At 41.8% G+C, this 17,892-nt stretch overlaps 1 protein-coding gene across 1 annotated transcript in view; it reads right to left on the bottom strand.

Annotated features, from left to right (window-relative positions):
- Positions 1–13,085: 13,085 nt before the first annotated feature.
- The window catches only part of LOC121562133 (serine/threonine-protein kinase D2-like), a 47,018-nt gene continuing 42,211 nt past the window's right edge, over positions 13,086–17,892 (bottom strand). The window contains exons 14-18 of the mRNA XM_041874501.2: positions 17,306–17,467; positions 15,791–15,889; positions 15,176–15,443; positions 14,944–15,029; positions 13,086–14,731 (exon numbers count right to left, since the gene is read on the bottom strand). Of these exons, the coding sequence (XP_041730435.2) occupies positions 14,510–14,731; positions 14,944–15,029; positions 15,176–15,443; positions 15,791–15,889; positions 17,306–17,467 (837 nt within the window). The 3' untranslated portion in view covers positions 13,086–14,509. The remainder of the gene's footprint in view (positions 14,732–14,943; positions 15,030–15,175; positions 15,444–15,790; positions 15,890–17,305; positions 17,468–17,892) is intronic.

Raw genomic sequence — 17,892 nt, 5'->3', positions numbered from 1 at the left:
GTCTCCTTGCCCCGCCTCTGCTCTCCTCCCTGAGTTCAGGGTGTTCCTGCTGCCTGTGTCTGCCAAAACTCTGCACTTCATCATACAGTAGTTATGGTGATGCCTGTCTCCTGTAACAGTTAGCATCAAGGTCATCTATACTTAGCAAGTAGGAAATTTCAATTTGGGTAGAAATGGCACGAAAAAGATTGGTGACGGTCTTACTCTACTCTGAGTGCACAACTGTGAGTGTGTAAAGTATGTAATGTCCATTGTATGCCTTTTGGTGTTTTGAGATATTAATAATAAATAAGATGTGAATGTATTACTACGGCCTATATTCAATCAGATCACGAGTTAACGTGTGATAGCAGACACCCGCATAGCGCATGTTTTGGCTATGTAGGAGGTGGAATTGTGTTGGAGCCTTCAAATCGGTGAGCAGCTGCTCTTGCATAATTGTCATGAAGCCACACCTGCCTCACTCATATTAGAAGTTCAGAGCGAGAAAGTGTAGGCTATATAGAAATAATTACACTCAAATGGAAAAATCATTAAACTAAATACTGAGGATTTCTATCAGCCTAACCGAGGTGTAGATTACATCTCACATTCCAGTGTTTGAACTTGTTTACAAGGCTGCATGGGATTTCTGTTAATGTGACTCTGTGCAGCCAATGGCAATGTCCACTTTAGGTATAATTCCAGGAGCCACTTGTGGATTTGACAGCTCAAATACAGCTCCACCTCTGACACCGCCAAAACAATGCTATGCGATTGTCAGCTAAAGTGAATCTGATTGAATAGAGCCCTTAAATAATACATTGTAACCCAGAGGAGAAACTCTCTTTCTCTCTCTGTCTGTCTCGCTCTCTCTCTCTCTCGTCCCGTCTTTCAAGAATCCCTGAGATATCAGAGGGAGAGCTGTATAATGCTCCAGGGCTAATTTTGTTAGCATTTTGGCATTTTTTTCTAGATTCAGAACATAAAACATTTATAAAGCAAACATTATCCCTTAGATCTAGCACAGCAAATACATCAATAGTTTAAGCATATGTTGCAGAAAAGTGATTAAAAAATTTTTTTTCAGAATATTGACAAAAATATTTATCTCAAGTGGGTAGCCATCAGTGATGGAGTTGATAAGACACTGACGGAGTTAACAAATACTCAAAACAGACTTATTTTTGCCTATAAAATAAAAGTTAAATACAAACATTTGTAAAATATAGACAATTAATTTGAAAATCCCCAATAAAAATTTAACCATTCTATCAGATCTTTCCGCACTCTGACATTAGACAAAAATCTGAAGGAGTTGATGTTTTTACGGAGTTGACAAAAATTACATTCAAGTGGTATTGTTAAGTTCCCCAGCAAGAAAACCAAAAATGTTGCTCAAACAGAAGGGGAAACTAACAAAGAGTCACTGACAACCAGTGGTGGAAAAAGTACCCAATGGTCATACTTGAGTAAAAGTAAAGATACGTTAACAGAAAATGACTCAAGTAAAAGTGAAAGTCTCCCAGTAAAATACTACTTGAGTAAAAGTCTAAAAGTATTTGGTTTTAAATATACTTAAGTATCAAAAGTAAAAGTATAAATCATTTCGCTCTCAAATTCCATATATTAAGCAAACCAGACGGCACCATTTTCTTGTTTTTTAAATTTACGGATAGCCAGGGGCACACTCCAACACATAATTTACAAACGAAGAATTTGTGTTTAGTGAATCCTCCAGATCAGGTAGTAGGGATGTTCTCTTGATAAGTGTGTGAATTGGACCATTTTCCTGTCCTGCTAAGCATTCAAAATTTAATGAGTACTTTTGGGTGTCAGGGAAAATGTATGGAGTAAAAAGTACATTATTTTCTTTAGGAATGTGGTTAAGTAAAAGTACAAGTTGTCAAAAATGGTAAAGTAAAGTACAGATACAAAAAAATTACTTAAGTAGTACTTGAAAGTATTTTTACTTAAGTACTTTACACCACTGCTGACAATAATCAAAAGGAAACAGGTGGGGTTTTAGGAGGGGTGTCCACTGAACGTTGACTAGCAACAACAAATGGGACCTAAAAGACACCCACCATGAGCGTCCACTAAATTTGCCCAAGAAGAGGCAAACAAATGAAAAATCCACACCAAACTTAAAGACAGGAAGCAAACCAAAACGTTTAGCAAAACAAAAACAGGGAAGATCAGACAAAGCAATGTTTTTCTAGAAATCAAATAGGGTCCAGCCACTCTTAAATATCACCTGGGCCAGCACAGGTGAAACACTTTCCGACTAACAAGTTGGACAAGCCTGCATAGGTGTAACACATATTGACTAACGAGGTGACACAAATCGGTGCACCCAGGTGCTAACATGCTATAACGGTGTGCCCAAGTGCTAACGTACTATAACGGTGCACCCAAGTACTAAAACCTGTAACAGTATACAAAGTATCAATTGTTTTTCCTCAGTTGCTTTATTACTCTAAAACCTAATTAAAATAAACATACTTGAATCTAAATTAATGTTCTATCTTGAAGGAAAAATCCACTCAAAAACTATATTTTGGTATTTTTTTAATTAGTCCACAGTCCCAAAGTATTTTGCATTTCAGCAGTCAAGTTGTCAAGATATTGGACTTTCAAGAAGCAATGTGTCACTTGCCACATCATCATGATGATGTGTTTTGCATCATTTTATGCATTTTGCATCATCATGATGATGTGGCAAGTTTTTGAGCGTTTTTCTTTAATCTATCAGGGAGATAGAGTTGACAGTTTATGGTTGTGACCATGGTGATTTCAACAATGTTTGTTTAAATCTATCAAAAGTAGATATTTTACAGACCATGTAATGACGGCATGAAGAAGTGCAGCTGACCCCGCTCTTTTTTGGAGAGTTTGAAATTAGGATAATTTTCTCCGGACAAGGGCATTTCCGGTAATAGAGCCGACATGGAAATGAATAATATTGAACATATTTTTACAATTCCAAAAGCAAATCTTTCCCCTTAAAATGTACATTTAGGGGGATTTTATAAGGTCAAATAATGCAACCAAATAAAATATTGTCAACTATCAAAATAAAGTTTCCATACCGGACAAGGATTGTCCAGACTTTCAAGAATCCCTGATCTACGGTTACCAAACTTTGTCATTTACATCTGCAGCAAATTCAGGAAGTTGTACAAAATATGATCTTGCACGGGATGTCTCTATCGTGTAATCTAGGTCGATAGCAGCGTCAGAGGACATTGCGTGTTATCTGTGGGAACACATTTAAGACTGAATAGACCAATCACTGACACATGACATCCATCACCACTAGTCTAATGGCCATCTAATTTCCCTGTATGGTTAAAAAAGTGAACTTGCCCATGTTTATAATCTTCTCAAAATCTAACACATAACCTTTTTAGTGCCTGGAAACTGCTACGGGTCACAGAATTCACCATGGCACCATCATGCTACTTATGATTCTAGCCACATCATCCTGGCTGACAGTCTGCAGAGCAGCTGGTGCCATGGAGTCCTGTGTTAGCCAACCAGGGACTGTTTTTTCTGATGGCTGCAGCTGTCTAATCACGGCTGTATGCTAAACAAGCCCTCAGCTCTGGGAGGACAGATAGCTCCACTATGATTACACATACTTCAGCTTCACATATCTTTACCCATTTTGTTCATCCATCTCTCCCTTTTTCTTCTTCTTATTTTTTTTGGTGCAGATAAATGGTTGATGAATCATGATGCATTTAACCTCCATCTCGACACCATTTGTCTTTTGTAAAGTGTGGTTGATATTTTAGAGCAAAACAACTTGTCACATGTATCCATGCTATACTATATTTTGTGTCCATATTTAGTTTGAGCTGGAAAAATATGGTAATGGGGAGGTAATTTATTCTTAAACATTATTTTTTCCATAGTAGAGTAACTTAAGCTGAAGTCTTCACTTGCTTTGCCAGAACAGTTGTCAACAACATACATTTAACATTTGTTATGAAGTCTTTAATCAATATGGCTGTACGTTCCTTGGACCATTACTATAAACTCTATAGGAGAAGACGGATGGATGCACAGATGTGAGTGATGGCTTGGTCTGTCTCTGAGATACAGTATATATGAGAGAAGGCTAGAATCTCATATGGATTGCTTAAAAGAGCCGGACTAGAATATTCCCGGCAAGAGGAAGCCACGGCAAATCAATAGAATGGCCTTGATGCGTTAAGTGGAATTTCATCCCATACATTTTCCCTTCACTAACATTAATATTTATTTCATTTTCACGTCAGTTTGGTTATATTTGTTTACATGGTTGAATAATGTCACAATGACATCCAGCACTGTACATTTTTAATAAAACTGTTTGTGTAGGTGTGGATGGGATTGTGTGTCTGTGCTTGTGTGCGTGTGTGTGTTTCCGTGTGTCTGTGTGCGTGTCTGCGTGCGTGTGATGACTCCCAACTGATGACCATGTTTGGCATTGTAGCGAGACGAAAACTTAACTAGTCTAAAATGTATACTCTAGGCACATTGTCTGTTGCCATGGCAGCTAAAAGTCTAGGCAGAGTCCTATCATTTAAATACCAACCTTCCATAACTTGACTGCAAAGGGACCATGCTTTCCGGACTGGGAAACTGGTCAGAATTGGAATGATGGCGCCGGAGAAGATGGCTGCCGTTTTACAGCCCTCTAACCAATTGTACTATTATGTGTTTGTTTTTTTCGAGTCGTACACGAAGGATATCCTACAGACACCCGACATGGCCCAAATCCCCGTCATTCGCATGAGAAAGAGATGGAGATATCGTGGACGTAGGTCGGGGTGCCTTGTAAGGATCCGACGGCGAGCGAGTAAACTGCCTCTTCCATCAATCCTATTAGCCAATGTTCAATCATTAGAAAACAAGTGATATTACAGCGGGACATTAAAAACTGTAATATCTTATGTTTCACGAGTCGTGGCTGAACGACGACATGGATAACATACTGCTGGTGGGATATACGCTACATCGGCAGGATAGAACGGCTGACTGGTAAGACAAGGGGTGGCGGTCTGTGTATATTTGTAAACAACAGCTGGAGCATAAAATCTAATACTAAGGAAGTCTCAAGGTTTTGCTCGCTGGAGGTAGAGTATCTCATGATAAGCTGTAGACCACACTATTTACCAAGAGAGTTCTCATCTATATTTTTCGTAACTGTCCATTTACCACCTCAAACCGATGCTGGCACTAAGATTGCACTCAATGAGCTATATAAGGCCATAAGTAAACAGGAAAACGCTCATCCAGAGGCAGTGCTCCTAGTGGCCGGGGACTTCAATGCAGGGAAACTTAAATCCGTTCTACAAGCATGTTAAATGTGCAAACAGAGGAAAAAAAAAACTCTACACCACCTTTACTCCATACACAGAGACGCGTACAAAGCTCTCACTCGCCCTCCATTTGGCATATCTGACCATAACTCTATCCTCTTGATTCCTGCTTATAAGCAAAAACTAAAGCAGGAAGCACCAGTGGTCAGATGACGCAGATGCTAAGCTACCGGACTGTTTTGCTAGCACAGACTGGAATATGTTCCGGGATTCTTCCGATAGCATTGAGGAATACACCACATCAGTCACTGGCTTCATCAATAAGTGCATCGATGACGTCGTCCCCACAGTGACCGTACGTACAGTGCTATGAAAAAGTATTTGCCCCCTTTCTAATTTTCTCTACTTTTGCATATTTGTGATACTGAATGTTATCAGATCTTCAGCCAAAACCTAAAATTAGATAAAGGGAACATAAGTGAACAAATAACACAACAATTACATATTTATTTCATAAACAAAGTTATGCAACACCCAATTCCCCTGTGTGAAAAAGTAATTGCCCCCTTACACCCAATAACTGATTGTGCCACCTTTAGCTGCAATGACTCCAACCAAATGCTTCCTGTAGATATTGATCAGTCTCTCACGTTGCTGTGGAGGAATTTTGGACGACATGGTTCCAGTAATGCCTGGCGAAAACCAAGCTCTGCATTCCAAAGTAAGAAGATCATAACAAAGGTCAAGCATGGTGGTGGTGGTGTGATGGTTTGGGGATGCTTTGCTGCCTCAGGACCTGGACGACTTGCCTTAATAGAAGGAACCATGAATTCTGCTCTGTATCAGAGAATTCTACAGGATAATATAAGACCATCCGTCTGTGAGCTGAAGCTGAAGCGCAGCTGGGTCATGCAGCAAGACAATGATCCAAAACACACAATCAAGTCTACATGAAAATTGCTAAAAAGCAACAAATTTGAAGTTTTGGAATGGCCTAGTCAAAGTCCAGATCCAATCCCAATTGAGATGTTGTGGCACGACTTGAAACGAGCAGTTCATGCTTGAAAACCCACACGTCACTGAGTTAAAGTAGTTCTGCATGGAAGCGTGGGCCAAAATTCCTCCACAGCGACGTGAGAGACTGATCAACAACTACAGGAAGCATTTGGTTGGAGTCATTGCAGCTAAAGATGGCACAACCAGTTATTGAGTGTAAGGGGGCAATTACTTTTTCACACAGGGGAATTGGTTGTTGCATAACTTTGTTTATGAAATAAATGAAATAATTATGTAATAGTTGTGTTATTTTTTCACTTATGTTCCCTTTATCTAATATTAGGTTTTGGTTGAAGATCTGATAACATTCAGTATCACAAATATGCAAAAGTAGAGAAAATTAGAAAGGGGGCAAATACTTTTTCATAGCACTGTACATACCCCAACCAGAAGCCATGGATTACAGGCAACATCCGCACTGAGCTAAAGGGTAGAGCTGCCGCTTTCAAGGAGCGGGACTCTAACCCGGACGCTTATAAGAAATCCCGCTATGCCCTCCGACGAACCATCAAACAGGCAAAGAGTCAATACAGGACTAAGATTGAATCGTACTACACCGGCTCTGACACTCGTAGGATATGGCAGGGCTTGAAAACTATTACAGACTACAAAGGGAAGCACAGCCGAGAGCTGCCCAGTGACACAAGCCTACCAGACGAGCTAAATCACTTCTATGCTCGCTTCAAGGCAAGCAACATTGAAGCATGCATGAGAGCATCAGCTGTTCCGGATGACTATGTGATCACGCTCTCCGTAGCCGATATGAGTAAGACTTTTAAGCAGGTCAACATTCACAAGGCCGCAGGGCCAGACGGATTACCAGGACGTGTACTCCGAGCATGCGCTGACCAACTGGCAAGTGTCTTCACTGACATTTTCAACATGTCCCTGACAGAGTCTGTAATACCAACATGTTTTAAGCATGACCACCATAGTCCCTGTGCCCAAGGACACTAAGATAACCTGCCTAAATGACTACCGACCCGTAGCACTCACGTCTGTAGCCATGAAGTGAGAGCTTCAAGTTCCTTGGTGTCCACATCACCAACAAAGTATCATGGTCCAAACACACCAAAACAAGAAGAGGGAACGACAAAGCCTACTTCCCCTCAGGAGACTGAAAATATTTGGCATGGGTCCTCAGATCCTCAAAAAGTTATACATCTGCACCATCGAGAGCATCCTGAATGTTTGCATCACCGCCTGGTATGGCAACTGCTCGGCCTCCGACCGCAAGGCACTACAGAGGGTAGTGCATACGGCCCAGTACATCACTGGGGCCAAGCTTCCTGCATCCAGGACCTCTATACCAGGCGGTGTCAGAGGAAGGCCCTAAATATTGTCAATGACTCCAGCCACCCTAGTCATAGACTGTTCTCTCTGCTACCGCACGGCAAGCGGTACCGGGGAGCCAAGTCTAGGTCCAAAAGGCTTCTTAACAGCTTCTACCCCCAAGCCATAAGACTCCTGAACAGCTAATCATGGCTACCCGGACTATTTGCACTGCCCCCCCACCCCACCCCATCCCCCTCTTTTACGCTGCTGCTACTCTGTTTATTATTTACGCATAGTCATTTTAACTCTACACACATATACATATTACCTCGACTAGGCGGTGCCCCCGCATATTGACTCTGTACCGGTACCCCCCGTATATAGCCTCCCTACTGTTATTTTATTTTACTGCTGCTCTTTAGTTATTTGCTTACATTTTTTACCGATCTATTTTTACTTTACACTTTTTTTTCTTCTTTTTTTTCTTTTAAACTGCATTGTTGGTTAAGGGCTTGTAAGTAAGCATTTCACTGTAATTTCTACACCCGTTGTATTCGGCGCATGTGGCAAATAAAATTGATTTCATTTTGACATCACATAATTAAAAAACAGATAAGTATGGGTTTCAGACTTGGGTTAAAATACTATTTAGTGTATTTAAATACTTTTTTTATTGAAAAGACAGCTAGTTGAATATTGGAATGTATTTGGAAATACACTAGGAAAGTATTTGTGTGATGAGTGTGATAGAAGGAGTCAGGCGCAGAAGGGTAAATCACAGAATACAGAGTTTGTTCCGTCGTACACAATTGTGCTGGATAGCAACACACAAAATACAGGCACAGGGGAAATACAGTGGGGAAAAAAAGTATTTAGTCAGCCACCAATTGTGCAAGTTCTCCCACTTAAAAAGATGAGAGAGGCCTGTAATTTTCATCATAGGTACACGTCAACTATGACAGACAAATTGAGAAATAAAAATCCAGAAAATCACATTGTAGGATTTTTAATGAATTTATTTGCAAATTATGGTGGAAAATAAGTATTTGGTCACCTACAAACAAGCAAGATTTCTGGCTCTCACAGACCTGTAACTTCTTCTTTAAGAGGCTCCTCTGTCCTCCACTCGTTACCTGTATTAATGGCACCTGTTTGAACTTGTTATCAGTATAAAAGACACCTGTCCACAACCTCAAACAGTCACACTCCAAACTCCACTATGGCCAAGACCAAAGAGCTGTCAAAGGACACCAGAAACAAAATTGTAGACCTGCACCAGGCTGGGAAGACTGAATCTGCAATAGGTAAGCAGCTTGGTTTGAAGAAATCAACTGTGGGAGCAATTATTAGGAAATGGAAGACATACAAGACCACTGATAATCTACCTCGATCTGGGGCTCCACGCAAGATCTCACCCCGTGGGGTCAAAATGATCACAAGAACGGTGAGCAAAAATCCCAGAACCACACGGGGGGACCTAGTGAATGACCTGCAGAGAGCTGGGACCAAAGTAACAAAGCCTACCATCAGTAACACACTACGCCGCCAGGGACTCAAATCCTGCAGTGCAAGAAATGTCCCCCTGCTTAAGCCAGTACATGTCCAGGCCCGTCTGAAGTTTGCTAGAGTGCATTTGGATGATCCAGAAGAGGATTGGGAGAATGTCATATGGTCAGATGAAACCAAAATATAACTTTTTGGTAAAAACTCAACTCGTCGTGTTTGGAGGACAAATAATGCTGAGTTGCATCCAAAGAACACCATACCTACTGTGAAGCATGGGGGGTGGAAACATCATGCTTTGGGGCTGTTTTTCTGCAAAGGGACCAGGACGACTGATCTGTGTAAAGGAAAGAATGAATGGGGCCATGTATCATGAGATTTTGAGTGAAAACCTCCTTCCATCAGCAAGGGCATTGAAGATGAAACGTGGCTGGGTCTTTCAGCATGACAATGATCCCAAACACACCGCCCGGGCAACGAAGGAGTGGCTTCGTAAGAAGCATTTCAAGGTCCTGGAGTGGCCTAGCCAGTCTCCAGATCTCAACCCCATAGAAAATCTTTGGAGGGGAGTTGAAAGTCCGTATTGCCCAGCGACAGCCCCAAAACATCACTGCTCTAGAGGAGATCTGCATGGAGGAATGGGCCAAAATACCAGCAACAGTGTGTGAAAACCTTGTGAAGACTTACAGAAAACGTTTGACCTGTGTCATTGCCAACAAAGGGTATATAATAAAGTATTGAGAAACTTTTGTTATTGACCAAATACTTATTTTCCACCATAATTTGCAAATAAAATCATTAAAAATCCTACAATGTGATTTTCTGGATTTTTTTTTCTCATTTTGTCTGTCATAGTTGACGTGTACCTATGATGAAAATTACAGGCCTCTCTCATCTTTTTAAGTGGGAGAACTTGCACAATTGGTGGCTGACTAAATACTTTTTTCCCCCACTGTATCTACCCCGGCAATACAAAGTGCGAGTAGCTCCACCGAGCTACACTACTCTCACAAATAACAATCACAAGGGGGGCAGAGGGAACACTTATACACAGACTAATGAGGGGATAAGAACCAGGTGTGTGTGATTGACAAGACAAGACAAATGGAATGATGACATATGGAGCGGCAGTGGCTAGTAAGCCGGTGACGACGAACGCCGAAAGCTGCCCGAACAAGGAGGGGAGGCAGCCTCGGCGGAAGTCATGACAATTTAAAAATACTCAAAACACTCACTCAAATACACTCCCATGCATTTAATCCTGGTATTCAAAAATACTTTCAAATAGTAGGCTATTTATAGAACATTATTTAAAATATATTTCAAATACTTCCAATAGAAGTAGTTGATTATTTGGAAATACTAATTTAAATAACAAATACTCAAATACACATGTATTTGAACGCTTGTCTGATGGGTTTATTGCTGCCACCAAAAAGGTTCAGAGTGTGATGTCCTTTTTACCTGCTGTATGAGATGGCCACTTACCAACCAGTAGGAGCAACAATTGTCCCTCTGTCAGACCCTGCAGGATAGTGAAGAACTCACCATTCAGTTTGGTCCTGTGTGGCTAAATCGGTAGAGCATGGTGCTTGCAACATCAAGAGTCGTGGTTTAAATTCCTGCTGGGGCCACCCATACGCAAATGTATGCACGCATGACTAAGTCACTTTGGATAAAAGCACCTGCTAAATGGCATATACAGTACCAGTCAAAAGTTTGGACACACCTACTCATTCAAGGGTTTTTATTTATTTTTACTATTTTCTACATTATAGAATAATAACGAAGACATCACAACTATGAAATAACACATATGGAATCAAGTAGTAACCAAAAAAGTGCAAACAAATCAACATTTATTTTAGATTTTAGATTCTTCAAAGTAGCCACCCTTTGCTTGATGACAGCTTTGCACACTCTTGGCATTCTCTCAACCAGCTTCACCTGGAATACTTTTCCAACAGTCTTGAAGGAGTTCCCACAAATGCTGAGCACTTGTTGGCTGCTTTTTCTTCACTGTGCGGTCCAACTCATCCCAAACCATCTCAATTGAGTTGAGGTCGGGTGATTGTGGAGGCCAGGTCATCTGATGCAGCACTCCATCACTCTTCTTCTTGTTCAAATAGCCCTTACACAGCCTGTATTTGTGTTAGGTAATTGTCCTGTTGAAAAACAATCGCTGCAGAATGCTGTGGTAGCCATGCTGGTTAAGTGTGTCTTGAATTCTAAATAAATCACAGATGGTGTCACCAGTAAAGCACAATCACACCTCCATGCTTCACAGTGGGAACCACACATGCAGAGATCATCCATTCACCTTCTCTGCGTCTTACAAAGACATGGCGGTTGGAACCAAAAATGTCAAATTTGGACTCATCAGACCAAAGGACAGATTTCCACCGGTCTAATGTCCATTGCTCGTGTTTCTTGGCCAAAGCAAGTCTCTTCTTATTATTGGTGTCCTTTAGTAGTGGTTTCTTTGCAGCAATTAGATCATGAAGGCCTGATTCACGCTGTCTCCTCTGAAGAGTTGATGTTGAGATGTGTCTGTTACTTGATGTGGTAACTCTAATGAACTTTATCCTCTGCAGCAGAGGTAACTCTGGGTCTTCCTGTCCTGTGGCGGTCCTCATGAGAGTCAGTTTCATCATAGCGCTTGATGGTTTTTGCAACTACACTTGAAGAAACTTTCAAAGTTCTTGAAATGTTCCGGATTGACTGGCCTTCATGTCTTAAAGTAATGATGGACTGTCATTTCTCTTTGCTTATTTCAGCTGTTCTTGCCATAATATGGACTTGGTCTTTTACCAAATAGGGATATCTTCTGTATACCAACTCTACCTTGTCACAGCACAACTGATTGGCTCAAACGCATTAAGAAGGAAAGAAATTCCACAAATTAACTTTTATCAAGGCACACCTGTTAATTCCAGGTGACTACCTCATGAAGCTGGTTGAGAGAATGCCAAGAGTGTGCCCAGCTGTCATCAAGGCAAAGGGTGGCTACGTTGAAGAATCTAAAATATATTTTGATTTGTTTAACACTTTTTTGGTTGCTACATGATTCCATATGTGTTATTTCATTGTTTTGATGTCTTCACTATTATTCTACAATGTAGAAAATAGTAAAAATAAAGAAAAACCCTTGAATGAGTAGGTGTGTCCAAACTTTTGACTGGCACTGTATATGTATATTTTAAAAATGTAAACAAGTGGTCCTTTCTTTCACAGCTGGCCACAAGGCTCTCATAATATGCCAGTGTAGAATAATGCAAAACGCTGTCTTTGTATCTTGACAAGTGGCACAGGTATCAAACTAATTTCATGGAGGGACGAGTGTCTACGGTTTTCTCTCCTCCATTGTACATGATTGATCAATTAAGGTCACTGATTAGTTAGGCACTCCTCTTACCTTGTTGTCTAGGTCGTAATTGGACACAAACTGAAAGAAAATAACAAAAATCAACAGACAACAGACACTCGGCCCTGCATGGTAATTTACACTGGTTGTCTAGCAGAACTGATTGACAGGCTGTGAAAAGGCCTTGAAAGCAGGACATCCACATGGGATGATGGTATATTAAGTAGGTAGATATTGGCCTGTCAATCATAAGGGGAGTAAACATCTTGCGAAGAAAATATAATCCATACATGTTGATTATTAAGCATTATTGATGCTCTCTCTATATAAATGTTTCTCTCTCTCAATCTGTCATTCAATCCACATACGGTATATGTTGCAGTGTGATGGAAATTCTGAGCAGGTAATGTCTGATGAGCATGACTGATGCAGGTCATGAAAATGTATGTGCTAGGATGCGATTTGATATAGATATGAGTGGTATGTATAATCACCATCATTATTTCCCCCTATAATTCTCCTTAGTCTTCCATATTTCCCCCTAATCTTCTGTCTCAAGAGGCAACGCGCTGAATAAATGACACAGATGAAAAATGGTATGTCAAGGTTTGTACTGATGTTACATATAAATGCTGGGATCTTCCATAGGTTTACATTCTCCAAGCATACATTGATTACACTACATAAAGATATGGTTATACATGTACATAATATTCCTTCATAACTATGCTTTTCTTCTAGACAAATCTACTTCACATGGACATGCAACGTGTTGACATGCTAGGTTCATAGTCAGTAATCAATATCATAACCCCTCCTCCCACACATTGACTCCAGAGATGGGCAGTTAATTGTCTTTCTACTATAACTAAAAGAGCAATAGCATTTTCCCCACTGTCCATTGGTGTTTAATGGTGTCCATGACAAACTATTCAGAAAACGTCCACATTGCCTTTATTGTAACAGTGTATGTCTACAGGTCTAGGACACCCTCGAATCACCATGGCTTGTGAATTAGCACCTCCGATGATGAGCAGTCTTCAGTCTTCACTAATAAGTCATCATCAATAATGGCGTTGCACCAACTAGGATAGTATCAGACGACAGTTTTAAATGGGTAATGTTTGATTGGTACATCCATTTCTGGCTTTGTTTTACTTTGCTGTCATTTGAACTGCAGATTTTCTCTGAGACCATGACAGTCCACTAGCACTGGTCTGCTGCCTACAATTGTAAGCCCTTTATCTACCACTTACAGGCACTATATAAACTCTGAGGTCTGCAGCAAACAGGTCTGACAGTACATGCAGGGCGCTTCCAGTCATCACATTCAATTAAAAAGGTTCATAAGGATTTGCTTATGGGTGGGTGTAAGTCATGCATAAATGGATTGAGTCCTTAAATATGTTTTTTCTCTCTCTCGCTGTCTCTCTGTCTGTCTGTCTGTCTGGCTGGCTGGCTCCAGGATGACATACCCGAGGGGGCATTTTATGTGCTTCCCCAGGCTTCTGAGATGGAGAGAAAGTAGCGTGTTGTGCCTCCGCCAGGAGCTTAGTTTGCAGTTTGAGTGTTCACCCAAACTGACCTCTGCCATACTGCAGTTTAGACTGAATGAGCACACTGCAGCAATGGTATTCTACACATCCCCTGACACCACTGGATACAGTACAGTATGTCCTTGTGGGATACAGAAGAGCAGTCTCTTACACTCCACGAGTTCTAGGGTTGAAGAGCTAAGCTGGACCGATGAGAGAGGGGTCAAGGATGGGGTCTGGAGATTGGACAGGCTTGGGCCAGAGTGGACACCATTAGTAGACGGATAGGGGCGGGATCATCTCTATAGAAGGCACTGTTCTACAGCTAAACCTCCCAGCCTCACCCTCCCCACTCTCTAGACCTCCATCCATCCAGCCAGCCCCTCTCTCTCCCCATTCGCTCCCCACACTCCCCTCCTCTTCCCTGGGTCAGTCTGAGTCCCTTGGGCCCTCGTGGGTCCTGGTTCTGCTGGTTCTCCTGGTTCTCAGAGTATGCTGACCCTCTCAGTGAGCCCCTGCATGTCTGCATCCTCCCCGGCCTCATCGTCGGAGCCGGGCGCAGGCAGAGGGGGCACCAGGTGGGCTGGATAGGGGAGTGTGTGCTCGCGGGCAAACATCTGCCAGCGGCAGTCGTCACTCTCGTGGGTGATGTAGCGCTCACCCAGCTTGGTCTCCAGCTCCCTTAGATCCAACCACGTCTGGTAGTCCTGGAGAGGATGGAGGGAGGGAGGGAGGAAACGTTGAGGAGGGAGGGATGACGGGAGGATAGGGAGGAGGGGGAAGAAGATAAGAGGATGAGATAAGAGGTTTGAGGACGGATAGATACATGAGAAATAAGTCAGTTAGGGGGCCTTGTGTCTCTGGTGTCTCCACTGTAGGTAATGGACTTTTGTATAGCTGCTTCTGTTGACTAGCGTACCTGTAGATAGGAGTGACTGAGGCTCTTGTCCACACTGTAGCGTTTCCTCATCTTCACCTGGAGCAGGTTGTTGATCAGGTCAGTGGCTGAAGAGGAACACAGGCACACAGGTGATAACAGTATGTGAACTGTATGTGTATGCCATGATAATCTGTATATTTGGATATACTTACCCGTGCGTTAGACACTTGCATTTGCCATGCATGAGTTCAAGTGTGTGTGTGTGTCTTACCATCAGGTGAGATCTGTTTCCAGGGGTTGGGTGGGTACATGAAGGCAGCGTTGTGGATCTGGTCGTTGATGTCCTCATCCTCGTTGAAGGGGAAGGTGCCACTGAGGCTGACGTACATGATGACTCCTACAGACCACATGTCCAGGGAGCGGTTATAGCCCTGGTTGAGCAGCACCTCTGGGGCCAGGTAGGCTGGGGTGCCCACCACCGAACGCCTGAACGACTTCTCACCAATGATACGGGCAAAGCCAAAGTCACACAGCTTCACCTGGAGAATGGGGGGGGGGGGCGACAAGTGAGGGAGAGACAAGAGTGAGAAGAAGAAGAAGAAGAAGAAGAAGAAGAAGAAGAAGAAGAAGAAGAAGAAGAAGAAGAAGAAGAAGAAGAAGAAGAAGAAGAAGAAGAAGAAGAAGAAGAAGAAGAAGAAGAAGAAGAAGAAGAAGAAGAAGAAGAAGAAGAAATACTGTGTGAATCGCTACTTTGGAGTAGAATTAAGTCAGGGTGAATTTGTATAATATGCATTAAGGTGCATTACATGGAGTTAAGGGCTGTCTACCTTACCTTGGATATGTAGAGTCATGGTGTGTGTGATAGTGTGATAACAGGTGTATGTACCTGGGGGAAGGGCTCGGCAGAGGCCAGCAGGACATTCTCAGGCTTCAAGTCACAGTGGACAATGTTCTTAAAGTGCAGGTTCCTCAGGGCTGCCAGAATCTACACACACAAACCGGATTTGGCTTAGACTCTCTGGGCTGTAACAGGAACTAAACGCACAGAGTGAGAAAACACCCCCAAAATAACATACGCTTAGGACATGTGTTACATAGTGAGTGATCTGTGGAGTGAGCAACAGGAAACGGTAACCACCAAACCGCATGTTGATTTTCATGATGTGAGAAAATATGAGAAACACACACAAACACATCTAGATAAGTGTATTAAAATGTGGCTTAACATTTTTTTTTTTTTTACTGTATACAAAACAGTATCAAACCCATACAGATAAAAACTAAATAATCTATATATTTCAAATTTGCATCTTTCCTAAAATGCATGCAATGCCTGACAATATTCCAGAAATGCATGGCTATGACATCTAGTCTACAGGGAGTAATAACCATCGTACCGAAGTCACGCAATGATATGTTGTGTGATCCTCCCACTACGACTGGGGAAACCTTGCAGTTTATTAGGCTACAGATGAAATAAATTATGATGAACTTCACAGGGGGGTTAAAGTGCACGGTGATGCGCTTGATGCTCCTCTCCAATAAATATCGAGGGTCTAATTCTGGTGACATGATGATCGATGCTTGACTGCCATTTGACAAATAAAAATATTCTCGCTCTTATCCATAATAATCTCATCATGTAGACTAACCTACCTGCACAGCCTACCCGAACTGTATCTGAGAGCTGTTGGTTATAGAGCCCACGTGCCAAGACCAAAGTAGGCACATTTGTTTGCGTTAAATATGCAACAGTTTTTGTGACAAAACTTTCCATAGAGTTAAAAATGCGATGCATTGAACTTTAGATTTTTATTCAGAACAAGAAAAAAGTACATTTAGTTTGCACTATGTCATCACACACTGATTTTTATCCGCAACAAGTCCGTTTGGTGGAAACACACCACTGGTGGGAAAATGCACATATTTTATTTTTGCAGATTTTAGAATATTTGCATGAAAATCTGTCGCCAATTGGATGGGAACCCAATTAAATGATGGTGAAAACCTGGAGTATTTTTGGGGTTTAAAATCTTCCTAGAAGTCACAGAGGGTGCCCGGAGGGACATGTCAAAATGCAGAATTTTTGCACTTTAGCAAGTCTTTATTCATATTGAAATTCACATTTTTTGAATTCTCCATGTGGTCTATATTAAAGGGGACTTCATTTCATATAACAGGCGTTCAAAAATTAAATATTGGTGCATAATTGTTACTTAACTTATCAAAGGGCCGCAAAAGGCACTCATTTCGTGGAACATTACAATTGGACAAATACATGATTGTCCAATTGTAAAAATGTCACATGTATCCTAAATAATTATTAAAAAATTCATTGAAAATGTATTTGTTGTCGTATGGGAGTGCACACACACACACACACACACACACACACACTGACCTGTGTGATGAGGAACTTGGTGAGCCTCTCTGGGAGCCTGCCTTTCTCACTGGACAGGATCATCTCCAACATGTCTCCATGGAGCTTCTCCATCACCACAAACACCTTCTCTGGAGTCTCAAACATACACTCCAGATTCACTATGCCCAGGTGACGTAGACTCTGAGAGATGGCGAGAGGGAGGGGGAGGAGGAAGAGGGAGAGAGGGGAGGGTTGAGGGAGAGAGGGAAAGCATGTGGAAAATGGGGAAAAAGAGCAAGAGACAGTGAGAGAGACAGAGAAGAAAAGAGAGAAATGGCAGAAGAGGGGAAATGACACACAGGGAGGGAGAGAAAGATACAGAGAGGAGAGAATTAGAATGAGTATCAGTTAGAGTATAGTGCGAAGGCAGTGTTTATTTGTCACTTGACCTTTATCTAAGTGCACCCCATAGAGATAATTCTGCTGCAAAACCTGCTAATGTAATTGAATGCAGTTGGCATGACAACCCCATGATGTAAAAATGGACCCTTGTGGCCTGTACAGACGTTGGATCTTAATTTGATCACTCTTTTGTTGCTGATAACGTGTTGTGTATTCGAGGTTTG

This window comes from Coregonus clupeaformis, chromosome 5 (assembly GCF_020615455.1).
Source record: "Coregonus clupeaformis isolate EN_2021a chromosome 5, ASM2061545v1, whole genome shotgun sequence".
NCBI classification, from domain to species: Eukaryota; Metazoa; Chordata; class Actinopteri; order Salmoniformes; family Salmonidae; genus Coregonus; species Coregonus clupeaformis.
This window is presented reverse-complemented; position numbering and strand designations above follow the sequence as displayed.